General features: G+C 34.6%; 4 protein-coding genes across 4 annotated transcripts; 2 read left to right on the forward strand and 2 right to left on the reverse strand.

The window, feature by feature from the left end:
• Positions 1 to 385: 385 nt before the first annotated feature.
• Positions 386 to 679, reverse strand: RO3G_15759 (uncharacterized protein; the record flags this gene model as incomplete). Its single annotated transcript, XM_067670343.1, has 1 exon — positions 386 to 679. One exon carries the CDS (start codon positions 677 to 679, stop codon positions 386 to 388), a length of 294 nt encoding a protein of 97 aa, XP_067526444.1.
• A 1,512-nt stretch (positions 680 to 2,191) lies between these two features.
• Positions 2,192 to 4,038, forward strand: RO3G_15760 (uncharacterized protein; the record flags this gene model as incomplete). The annotated part of the gene is made up of 5 exons (XM_067670344.1): positions 2,192 to 2,226; positions 2,314 to 2,402; positions 2,520 to 2,955; positions 3,004 to 3,322; positions 3,376 to 4,038. 5 exons carry the CDS (start codon positions 2,192 to 2,194, stop codon positions 4,036 to 4,038), a joined length of 1,542 nt encoding a protein of 513 aa, XP_067526445.1.
• Positions 4,039 to 7,718: 3,680 nt separating this feature from the next.
• On the forward strand, positions 7,719 to 8,363 carry RO3G_15761 (uncharacterized protein; the record flags this gene model as incomplete). The annotated part of the gene is made up of 1 exon (XM_067670345.1): positions 7,719 to 8,363. The coding sequence occupies one exon, from the start codon at positions 7,719 to 7,721 to the stop codon at positions 8,361 to 8,363; it is 645 nt and encodes a 214-aa protein (XP_067526446.1).
• Positions 8,364 to 8,771: 408 nt separating this feature from the next.
• On the reverse strand, positions 8,772 to 9,341 carry RO3G_15762 (uncharacterized protein; the record flags this gene model as incomplete). The annotated part of the gene is made up of 3 exons (XM_067670346.1): positions 8,772 to 8,822; positions 8,875 to 8,942; positions 9,029 to 9,341. 3 exons carry the CDS (start codon positions 9,339 to 9,341, stop codon positions 8,772 to 8,774), a joined length of 432 nt encoding a protein of 143 aa, XP_067526447.1.
• Positions 9,342 to 11,070: the final 1,729 nt, after the last annotated feature.

An 11,070-nucleotide genomic window follows, 5' to 3' on the forward strand; every position in this document is an offset into this window, starting at 1 on the left:
TACTGTAATGTCATTGAAAAAGTAAGCTTACCACACTTGCTCTTGATGCCGATAAATAGATGCATTATGTATTTATCACAAACAATTCGATGATCTTATTTACGGAAAGCTCTCTTTGAAAGGGGGGGGAGAATGAACGTGAAGTTGTAGTTTAAAAGGATGTATCTGTTGTTTCTATACGCATGGGAATTTTAATTTGCATGGGAAGCTTTCTCTTTTGACTGAAACCTTTTTGGATGTACAACCTAAAAAATACATTTACTAAAATCAAGTAGTACGCTCCAAAGGGTAAAATAATGTCATTGTGTATAGCACGACTTTGAAAAAAGACAAGATAAAAAAAAATTCAATGTAATTTTGTTCATAGAAAACAAGAATGGGTATTTTATTGTGATGAAGGATCATTTGAACTAGACACTGAATTATAAGACATGGATCTTCTTCTTGCACCTTCAAAAGCATTTTGAATGGACAAAGCAGTAGGCATAAAGAATGAAGTTAAATCACGTGTATCATTGATAGTTGGCGGTACTTCTTGGGTTGGACTACGCAATTTGGTAAAGGAGCTTTGTAATGTATCAGACATACGACGATGATGAAAGGGGACGCATGAAGATGTATGAGAAGTAAATGTATCAGTCTTTTCAAATGTTCTACCACATCGACAACGGAAAGGCATTTTTTTTTAAAAAAAAAAAGAAAGAGAAAGAAAGAGAAAGAAAGAGAAAGAAAGAGAGAGAGAGAGAGAGAAAGGGAAAATAAGTGCATAGATGAGCATGAGAGAAGGGAATATGAAGAGTTTAAAAAGCTTAATTGTGTGACAGCAATAAATGCATAAATAAATTCAAATGATCCAATCATTTTTCATATTAAAATTAAGCTTAATGTACACATTCATTGTGTTAACTTAAGGTGGGATAGTATTCATCATTTGAAATTCACATTGTACACATATCATACATACTCTCTCTCTCTCTCTCTCTCTCTCTCTCTAATAACAGCCTCAACAGATTCAAAACTATCCTTTCGCACTAAAAAAATATACTTTCGGGAATTGTTTAGTTTGAATCTGTCAGCTGTTGAATGCAACACAATCTGAATATCTTACTCGACAGTGTAACCCAAAAAGTCTATTCACAGTCTTATCTACTCTCTCTCTTTTTTTTTATCGATCTTTTTTTTTTTTCACATAAAAATGACGTTTAATTGAAAAGTGCAATAAAAATGTCATTACCTCCTTAAGGCCTTTGATATCCAGACACTTGTCCATTTTAGCATCATTTCCTTCTCTAAGGCTAATCCAATCACTTTTTTTTTTTTTTTTTTTTTTTTTTTTTTTTTGCTCTGCTGCCTCTTGACAGTGGACATGTATGCAGACAGCTGCAAAGAACAAACTTTGTTTACTAGTCAAGGATATCAAGATTGTATATGAAAACATCAGTCTCTTTGCCAAGTTTTGAATTCTCTGCTTTTTGTTTATAAGACACAGTTCTTATTGCTTCCTAGTACCCTGTCACTTTAACCTTCTACCGCTCTATGGCTCTCGCAATCGAGCTTCATTCTCCCCTCTGTACGTGTTCATCTTACTCTCCAAAGCAGCTAGGGCAAAGATTCATTAAGAATAAGGATCTTGGTCTGAACACAGTCATTTGTTGAAAGAGTGCTGCCATGATCCATCACAACCAAGACTGTCTGTTGAAATGTATTTCTTTGCAAGGAGGAAATGAACTGCAACAGTTGCGCATGTCCTCTTCCTATCTTGGCATCATAAAATTCGAATTCATCATTTAAATCAGTAGGTTCAGTTGTGCAACAGCTCGAGTTCAACAACCAACTTTGTAAGATGCTCGAGCGATACAGTGCCTACTGAATCTAAAGTTCGATACCCATCGTATCAGGTACTCTACAAGAAATCAAATTTATAAACGCATCCTTTGCTGAGTAAACTGATTTTGAAAACAGGGAGCGAATCAATGCCAATCGCCTGAATGAATAATTTTCAAAAAACCAGTAAATCTCTGTCTTTTATAGCCTCGTTGAAACCAAAAAAAAAAATAACTCAGTTTATTTTCTTCTGGCAAATTCTATCCATGCCTTTATGAAGAGTGACTATTGTTTTCATTCAAAATTTTTTTAGGACCTTTTTTGGAGTGGTTTCATTCTCTTTCTTTCCTTCTTTTAAACATAAAGGATGTCTCAATCACCTATGGATATTGATAATCAATTGTAAAATACCCTAGCAGAATTGCATTTATTTGCTTTTCCTTTTTTTTTTTTTAAAAAAAAAAGAAATACTAATCAAATCATTATCAGATCCCCTGAGGAAATCAAAAACTTGGCTAACGAGCAATATAAACTGGGTCGTTATGAGGAAGCTATTAAATTGTATTCCCAAGCCATTGGTTAGTACTCAAAGTAAAAAAAAAAAAAAAAAAAAAAAAAAAAAAAAAAAAAGTGGGATGAAGCAAAGCAGAAGAAGAAAGCAAGGAGAGAATAAAGATGGCTAAAGATCATTTTAGATGCTTCTCCCAAGACATCCACCTTTTATAATAACCGTGCTGCTGCGTACTTGATGCAAAAGAAATACAAAGAAGCCACTTTTGATAGTCGTACAGCTCTTGAGTTGGATCCTACCAATGCAAAAGCGTATGCAAGAGCAGGCAAATGTCAATTAAACATGGGTAATTTAGAAGAAGCCGGTCGTTTACTTCAACGGGCTGTCGAATTAGATCCTAAATCAGCCCAAAGAGACTATCATTCACTGCAAAACGTGAGCATGTATCTGGCTCAAGTCAAGACGTTTATGGATAATGACCAATATGCATTAGCACGCAACAGCTTGAATCGTGCTATTGGTTATATTGATGCTGAACAAGTGCCTATCAAATGGAGAGTGATGGAAGCAGAATGTGCTTTAGGAGAAAAAAATTATTCTGAAGCAAGTCGTATTGTCAAGTAAAGTATTTGTCACAATCAAGTCCATCTTTGCTCATTTCTTTCTAGTTCTTTGATTCGTTTGGATACTCAAAACCCCGATGCTCTGTATTTGAGAGCTCGTGTGTTCTATAGTCAGGGTGATAACCAAAAGACAGCAGCTCACTGTATGGAAGCCTTACGTTGTGATCCTGATTTCTCTAAAGCTCGTTCATTATTAAAGATGTCAAGAGCCATTGAAGCACAAAAGGACGCAGGAAACACAGCCTTTAAATTAAACCAGCTGGATGAGGCTTATGAAGCCTATACTGCTGCCTTGGAAATTGATCCCAAGAATGACCATATGAATGCTCGTTTATATTCCAACCGTGCTGCTGTATTGCAAAAGGTAAATTGATAAAAGAGAAAGAGAGAGATTCTAGATGCTTATCGGATGAATAGCAAAAAAAATTTGAAGAGGCATTACTTGATTGTGATAAAGCAATCGAATTGGATGGCGAATTTTATAAAGCATACAGTAGACGTGCAGCATGTTTTATGGAAACAGAAAAATACGAAGAAGCCACGAGAGACTATAAGAAATTAATAGAAGCAGACGGATCGAATAGAGAATACCAAAACTTATTACGTAAAGCAGAACTTGAGCTCAAGAAATCACTTCGTAAAGATTATTATAAAGTATTGGGTCTATCAAAGTCAGCAGGAGAAACAGAGATCAAGAAGGCCTATCGTAAGCTGGCACTTCAATATCACCCAGATAAGAATGCAGGTGATGAAAAGGCGGAAATTCGCTTCAAGGAAATTGGTGAAGCTTATGCGATCTTGAGTGACTCGGAAAAGAAGGCAAGATATGACTCGGGTGTTGATTTGGATGGTGGCATGGGTGGAGGCTTCCCAGGCGGAGGCATGGATGGTGTCGATGTCAATGATATCTTTGCTCAAATGTTTGGTGGAGGTATGGGTGGCGGCTTTGGTGGTGGAGGCTTTCACAGTGCTGGAGGTTTCCCTGGCGGAGGTGGAGGTTTCCCTGGTGGAGCTGGTGGCTTCCCTGGTGGAGGTGGAAGACGTCAACCTCCTGGTGGCTTTAGTTTCCACTTTGGTTAAAAATATATCAAAACAAATGTATATTAATAGACACACGATAAAATACCTTTTTCTTCCTCACTTCCTCCCCTCCCTTCCCCTTCCCTTCCCTTTGCCTTTTTTTTTTTTTATTATTTAATTATGTATTCTTTTTGTTATAGAAAAAAAGGTGCCTATTGTAAAGTAATTGACACTCTCTTTATTTTTTTTTTAATCAAAAACCAGCAATTTGAATAAAAAAAGTCCATCATTTCATAATGAATCGTTTCTTTTTCTTTTTTTCAGTGTCTGAATCCCAAAGCTTGGGTTTCACAGTTGATGTTTTAAGCCGATAAATAGTTTGACAAGACTTGAAGTGTATCCTACTTTTATATCCTCTTTTGGTTCTGTTCCGCTAAAAACCAAGGTGTTGTGTCTTTTATTTTCAAATAGAATCGCTTATTGAATTTTTCTTTTTTTTTTTTTTAAAAAAAAAAGGGGGCCCGGAAGAGATAACCATCTTGTGTTCCGTGATACTTTTATTTTTAAAATTAATTTGATAATAAAAACAGAGTTACCTCATTCAAGGCAATTTCACTCAATTTTTACGTGAATAAACTAGAGCCTAGTTTGATAAGAAGTAAGTTGAAGCTAGTATGCCTAAAAATCATTCAAAAATCAACTTGAAGGCCAGATCAAACACAAGATAAGGATCAAGACGGGCCGAATCGCGAATGTTATGAATGGGTTAGTGAAGCCCTTGAAGTAAATCAAGGGGCTCTAGTGAGCATACTAGGCACTACTACTTTTTACTTTTGATCATCTTTTACCTTTTATTGAAACCATGTTCAAATTAATACTGTACACAAGAACTCAAAATGGATTCTTTTTGTTCAGAAACAGCATGTATTTTCTATCCAATACAAGCAAAACCCAAAAAAAAAACTTGTTAAAATGTCTAGTAAAAGCATAATGCATTTTATTTTCACATGTTTTAAAAGTAAAACATGTTACACACATCACTGACAACACAATTTAAATATTCACCTTTTCTTTCCTTCTTTTTATTCCGCTCAACTTGGATAACAAAACATGTTGATTTACAACAGGGATTTGAAAGAATTGAAACCTTTACATTCAAATAAAAATTGTCTTTGTCTTATTTGTGGTTCATATGTTCATCAAACCAAGGTACAAGACGTAAATAAAATGGACTCTTTATTAAATCATCTCTATAGAACTGCCCTGTTTCTCCATAGAAATGAGTATAAAGAAAAAAGTATGATTTATGAGCATTATACCCTCGCTTTTATCCCAAAAGAAACATGTATGCTTTATGACTCCTTTGTCTATCATAAAAATTAATTTAAATAAAAACCTTGACTTCTTCATGTGAAAAATAAGTTTCCTATCATCTCTTGTACTCTTCACTGCTTCATGACGTATTACAAAATGCATTCGTGTACTTTATTAAAAACTCTAGATTGAGCCCCACGTGTGAATGTACGCTATTCCTTTCTTTTCTTTTTTGGGCTTGTGTGTTCTTGAATAACATTATCGCCTGCTAGCAGCAATTATGATTTCAAACACTCTTTCTTCAATAATAAGGATGATTCTATTCAAAGCCTGATATCCAACATGATACTTGATCCACAGATAAATAACAGTCAAGAATCAATTACAACAACAAGACCAAATGATATTCTAAAGGCTGGGATCTTTTTTAAAACACAAGATAACTTATTGACCGAGCTGAACCCATTTGTTAAATTCTCAATAAACACACCGACCTTTGGCATTATATCCAACAGGAATAGTGGATGAAGCCATAAACTTTCTTTTTATAGATGATAATATAACAGAACAAATTTTAGGTTGCATGTTTGATTCATAAAAAACTTTACGGCCAACTTTTATTATAACTCACTACAAGTATCATTAAAGGCAGGCTTCTTTTTTTTTTTCCCTTATGAATTGACTTGGTGGCATTATTTATAAACAATGCAAGCCTCAGCTTTGCTTTTATCTTTTTTTCCTTACAAGATAAACTACATACTGAATTGAACTTTTTTAACTTTTATAAAGAATCCTTCAACTATTTACATAAAGCATGATGAAAAGAATAAAAAGGAATACAACTTGTTTGATTTTACTATGAAAATGGAAAAATTAAACATTTGAATTTCATGTGAAAAATGTACACAAAAAAAGAAGGCGGCAATCCTTAATTATTATTCCTTTTGCAGGTAAGCAGGGTTCGAAGAGTAAACAAAGGAAAAAAAAAAACAGGGGTGGTTACCTAACAGGATGAGTTATTTAGTTTTTTTTTATTTATTTACTTTACTTGCTCTCCTTTCTAAAATGAAACTATATTTTAGTGCGCTTGTATTCTTATGTGTACTGCAAGTTTCTTTTAAAATATATTTTTACATCAAGAGTTTTTGGTCTGATAGTTTGATATCTTGGGACATTAGGTGGATAAACAATCCAAACAATAAAAAGCTTGCAATATCAAATCCAATACAGGCTATAAAAGATAATGTTCCATACCATTCCAGTTGGGTGAGTTCTCTACGTGGTTTGAACAAAAGTGATATGAGCTTGAGGTATGCTAGGGACATTAACGACATCTTGATTTGCATAATTGTTTTTGGCTGTAAACTCTTGTCTCAGGTATGCTATTTATTTATCTTGTTCACTTTAACATGATCTTCAAGCTCTATCTTGCTATCTTCTTCATATTTAAAAATGGTTTTTATCTATTGTAGATGGGTGTAGGTCTTTTAATCTATTTTGCTACAAGTGCAATTAGTTCAATCATTATCGCTTATTCAATTCATATACTTTTCATTTTCGAAATGAGAGTGTATGTCAAATGGGATGAGATGAAAGCCCAAACACTTGTCAAAGCCAATCATACATTATATGGCTTCAAAAAATGAACTTTAATTGCAACTCGTTATTTCTTTTTTTTTTTAGAGTGAATAAATACAGATCTTCTTCATCAGTGAACACGGTTAACCTACATTTATTCAATTGTGAAAAATCGATAATCCTAGCTTTTATTTGACAATTCTTCTTCATCATCTATGTTGGTTCCTTTTCCAGATGGATAACAGTCAACTACGGGCTTGTTATTTGCATTGTTCCCTACTAAAAATTAGTTGATGATGATGAATCAAGCCATTCTTTTTTGTCCATTCTTTGATGAATAATCCATTTCAACAGCATCTGCCTAGAAATCTACAAGATAAATCATAACCTTTTCTTGGTGGCATCAGAACAAACTGTCGCAGTTTGGTTGGCTTTAAATCTACAGCGGTCACAATAGGATTATTAATGCTTCAAAAATTAAACTTTTTCATTTTTTTTCTTTTGTCGTTATTACTATCAATAACAATAAAGATGCGCAGTGAAGCACCTTATTTATTACAGATGCCTTTTGATATCATATCAGATATAAGTGAGTATCTTGATCTATGCTCAAGGACCTGTCTTATGGATACGTGTCGACAGATGCGGTATCTGTTTCTCTCCTCAAAGCATCTATGGAAACGGATTGTGTTTGATATTCGTCTTTATGACATATTCAAAATATACTCTTCGTTAAGAAAGCTTGGGGACAGCAACGGATTACGTCAGTATATTCAAGAGGTTTGTTATTCTATATAAAAAAGATAGAAAGAATCTAACGTAGATGGAGGGGTTGGTCGTAGGTTATTATGGATGATTGTGATGACCCAGATTTATCTCCATTAATCATGCTTATCAAGTTCCCGAATTTACGAATACTCAGTGCAATCAATAGAAAAGAGACGTTAAATTTGGAAGTGGACATCAAGTTATTACAAGAAATGCTAAGATTTGAACAAATCAAGCCTAAATCATTGCCTATAGAAAAAGTAAACATATACCATTACTACATGGACTATGAAACACATCTGGATGTGTATCAAAGGACATGGAATCGAATTTCAATGCATTCAAATGTGGCGTTGGATATAAAAATCTGTGGATACTTGCCTCAAGATCAAGACGAAGATGAGCTTGAGAGGGAATTGAGCTTGTTGGAGCAACGAATTCAAAAACTTCAAATGCAGCAAAATAACCGTAGACCGACACAGACAGAGGAGGTCCAAATCAGCAGGTGTCAAAGAATTGTCAGTGTCAGTGCACAGTGTTGGTCTTGCGGATATCACTTCAATAGGTGTTGGCGATGTGTGCCTGTCTGTGAAGGTTGTCAGTTGAAGAGAATGCCCCCGATGGCAAATGATAACCAGATGAGACTCAAAAATCGAAAGAAGATATCCATGGCTGCTCACCAAACGGCGATAGCAGATGAGGACGATTTCAGTGTGTTTGGATAAATTTCATTTTCCGCTTCAATCTCTCTGTCTGCATATGTGTGTGTACAGTCCGGCTGGTGGATAGTGTCGATCATAGAAAAATAAAATTGTCGATTATAAAAAATATGATAAAAGACAAGATTTATTTTTGTCGGTTAATGCAAAAACAAATTCTCGGTCAAATACTGCATGAATAAAACATAAGAGGAAAAGGTGCTGCTAGGTTTAATTCATAGCGCTTAACCATATAGCGTTTTGGTTCTCGTAACATTTCAGTTAAAATTAGTAAATATTTATGCAATGAAAGGCTTAGAATGGAGTTCATTTAAAGCAATTTATAATTTGACGTTTGGAATGAAGGCAAAAGCCATAGAGTTCACTAAAACGAACATCATCACATGCACCACCAATTCTAGAAGATAATGTCTCTTATTTCATTAAGCGATGACGCTTCATTTTTCCTTTCACTAAGGCCCAGAGCTGTTCAATAGGATTTATTCTCAGGCGAATAAGGGGGGGGGAGATACGTTACTTTATAACCTCTAGCTTCGATTTTTCGAATCATCGGTTTCGACTTATAGATATTAGCATTATCCATCACTAAATAACTACCCTTTAAAGGCTCATTCTCATCCATAATATCAAGGAACTCATTAACAAACTTATAAAATGAGCAGTTGCTGTACCTTTTGGAGCTGGCTTTACATCAACTGCACTGGTGTCATCCTCCTGAGTTCCTTTGTCGTCATCAGTCTCAGTTACATCCCTTTTCTTTCCACTGTTACCCTTTCTCTTCTTTTTGACAACAGTGTCTGTTTTAGGTTTGGGAGGGGGCTTTTTCAAAACGATATGAAGCACCACAGACGAAGGGATGGCTCCAATAATCGAGTGAGAATTTACTCTTGCTCTTGCAGTTTTAACCGCAGCGCGAGTTCCAGCTGGTGATCTAGCCCAGCTGTTTCTCATATTTATATGGAAACCAGCTTCATCAATAAACATACAGTTATTTGTATAGTCCAGATCTTTTTTCCTTCCATTCCATGAACCACTCGTATCCTGTCTGCAGATTTACAACAGAATCCCTAGCTTCGGCTACAAAATGAGGATTTTTAGTAGTAATCTGCATAGTGTTCCTCAAATGATGATTGCGTTGTGACTTTGATATAGAGAAGTCTTGGAACTGTTTAGTCCACTCCTCTGCAATGTTGTCAGCAACAAGCTGAGGATCATCATTTAGCAAGTTCTTTATAAAGACCTTGTGTTCCTCAGTAAAGGTGCTCTTAGGCCCACTGTTATTCTTTGATTTCTCGTAGGGAATCTCTACCGTCTTTTGATATGTTTTTCACCATCTTTTCGTAGTACGTGAGTTAATCAGAAACTCTTTGGCAGATTTAGTGATGTTCCCTTTCTCTTCAGGATTATAGGGTTAATATATCCAAGTACAAAAAGTAAGACATATAATACAAAAGCGCAAGTACAATTATATGACCCCAAAGTTTTTCATATATCTGACATTTTACACTCTAGCAAGAAATATGTTTCTGCTTCTATCGCCAAATCAAGAGTAATTACTTATCATTAAGCAATTTTGCTCGAACCTTTTTTTCTTAACAATCGTTTTTTTTTTAATAGCAATATGTAATTGAAAATTTTGGCTGTTCGAGCTGTATACTTCATTTTGATACTAAGGTTGAGCTAGGAATCCATCTTGACGAAGCCCATAGTAGATATTGAAACATGTAGTAATGTAATACTTCTTATTTACATACATACATATGTAATATCTGTAAAGCCAAGAACTGAAGTAGAGGAATGCTTTAGAATCTTAAGAGATAATGCCAAGTGGACTCTCACTACCCTGAAAACAATAGAAGACAGTTTATATGCTTTTGGAAAGCTAAAAATCGTTAATCACCCTTCTCAATCACTGATATTTGACATTGACTATTCTGATTCATATATAGAAAATGGTGTTTTCATCGAAAAAGAAATTAAGGAAATTACAAAAATTTCGTATACCAAGATTTGCCTAGCGATTTTAAACAGTATCAAAATAAGTTTAACTGTAAACCAACTGCTGATATTAGAAAAGCACTTAATGAAAAACAAATTTGAGAGGAGGATTATGATCGTGAAAAACACTTCATTTTAGATTGGATAAAGTTTAAAGGAAGTGAGATATTTAGGTGAGTCCACTTATACACACATATATTATTGACAGCCAATCGTTTCTAGAGGGGAGGTAGCCTCTATAGCATTTTCAATTAGAAAAAATCTTAAGAGAACTATAGACAAAGTTAATAGTCATGTTCGAAAACCAATGGGACAGCAGTTTGATTTCCTGATCAGCGAAGATAGCCTAAAAAATACCAACGGCTTTGAATATGGTACATCAGAAGTCGATAAAAATTACGGTTTAAATGGAAACAAAATGATAAAAGAAAGAGGGGATAGACTCCCAAAGGCTTTAAAGGATATGTCGGATTTGTTAAAGAAAAAAAGGGAGGACTGCAGCCATTTATACACTGTCGGTGTATTGCATTCAGATAAATAAACGATGGCTTTATATAATATTTATGATTGACTGGCATATTTTCTGTGCTTGTCAATTTATAGAATTGCATATGAAAGTGATTATTGCTGATAGATCCAAGGGATATATGACAAGGATTAGCCTTTGCTAAATTAATTTTACTTGGTGTGTGATTTTTTATTTGAAAGATGTGCT

Source organism: Rhizopus delemar, genomic scaffold, assembly GCF_000149305.1.
Source record: "Rhizopus delemar RA 99-880 supercont3.17 genomic scaffold, whole genome shotgun sequence".
Classification (NCBI taxonomy): Eukaryota; Fungi; Mucoromycota; class Mucoromycetes; order Mucorales; family Rhizopodaceae; genus Rhizopus; species Rhizopus delemar.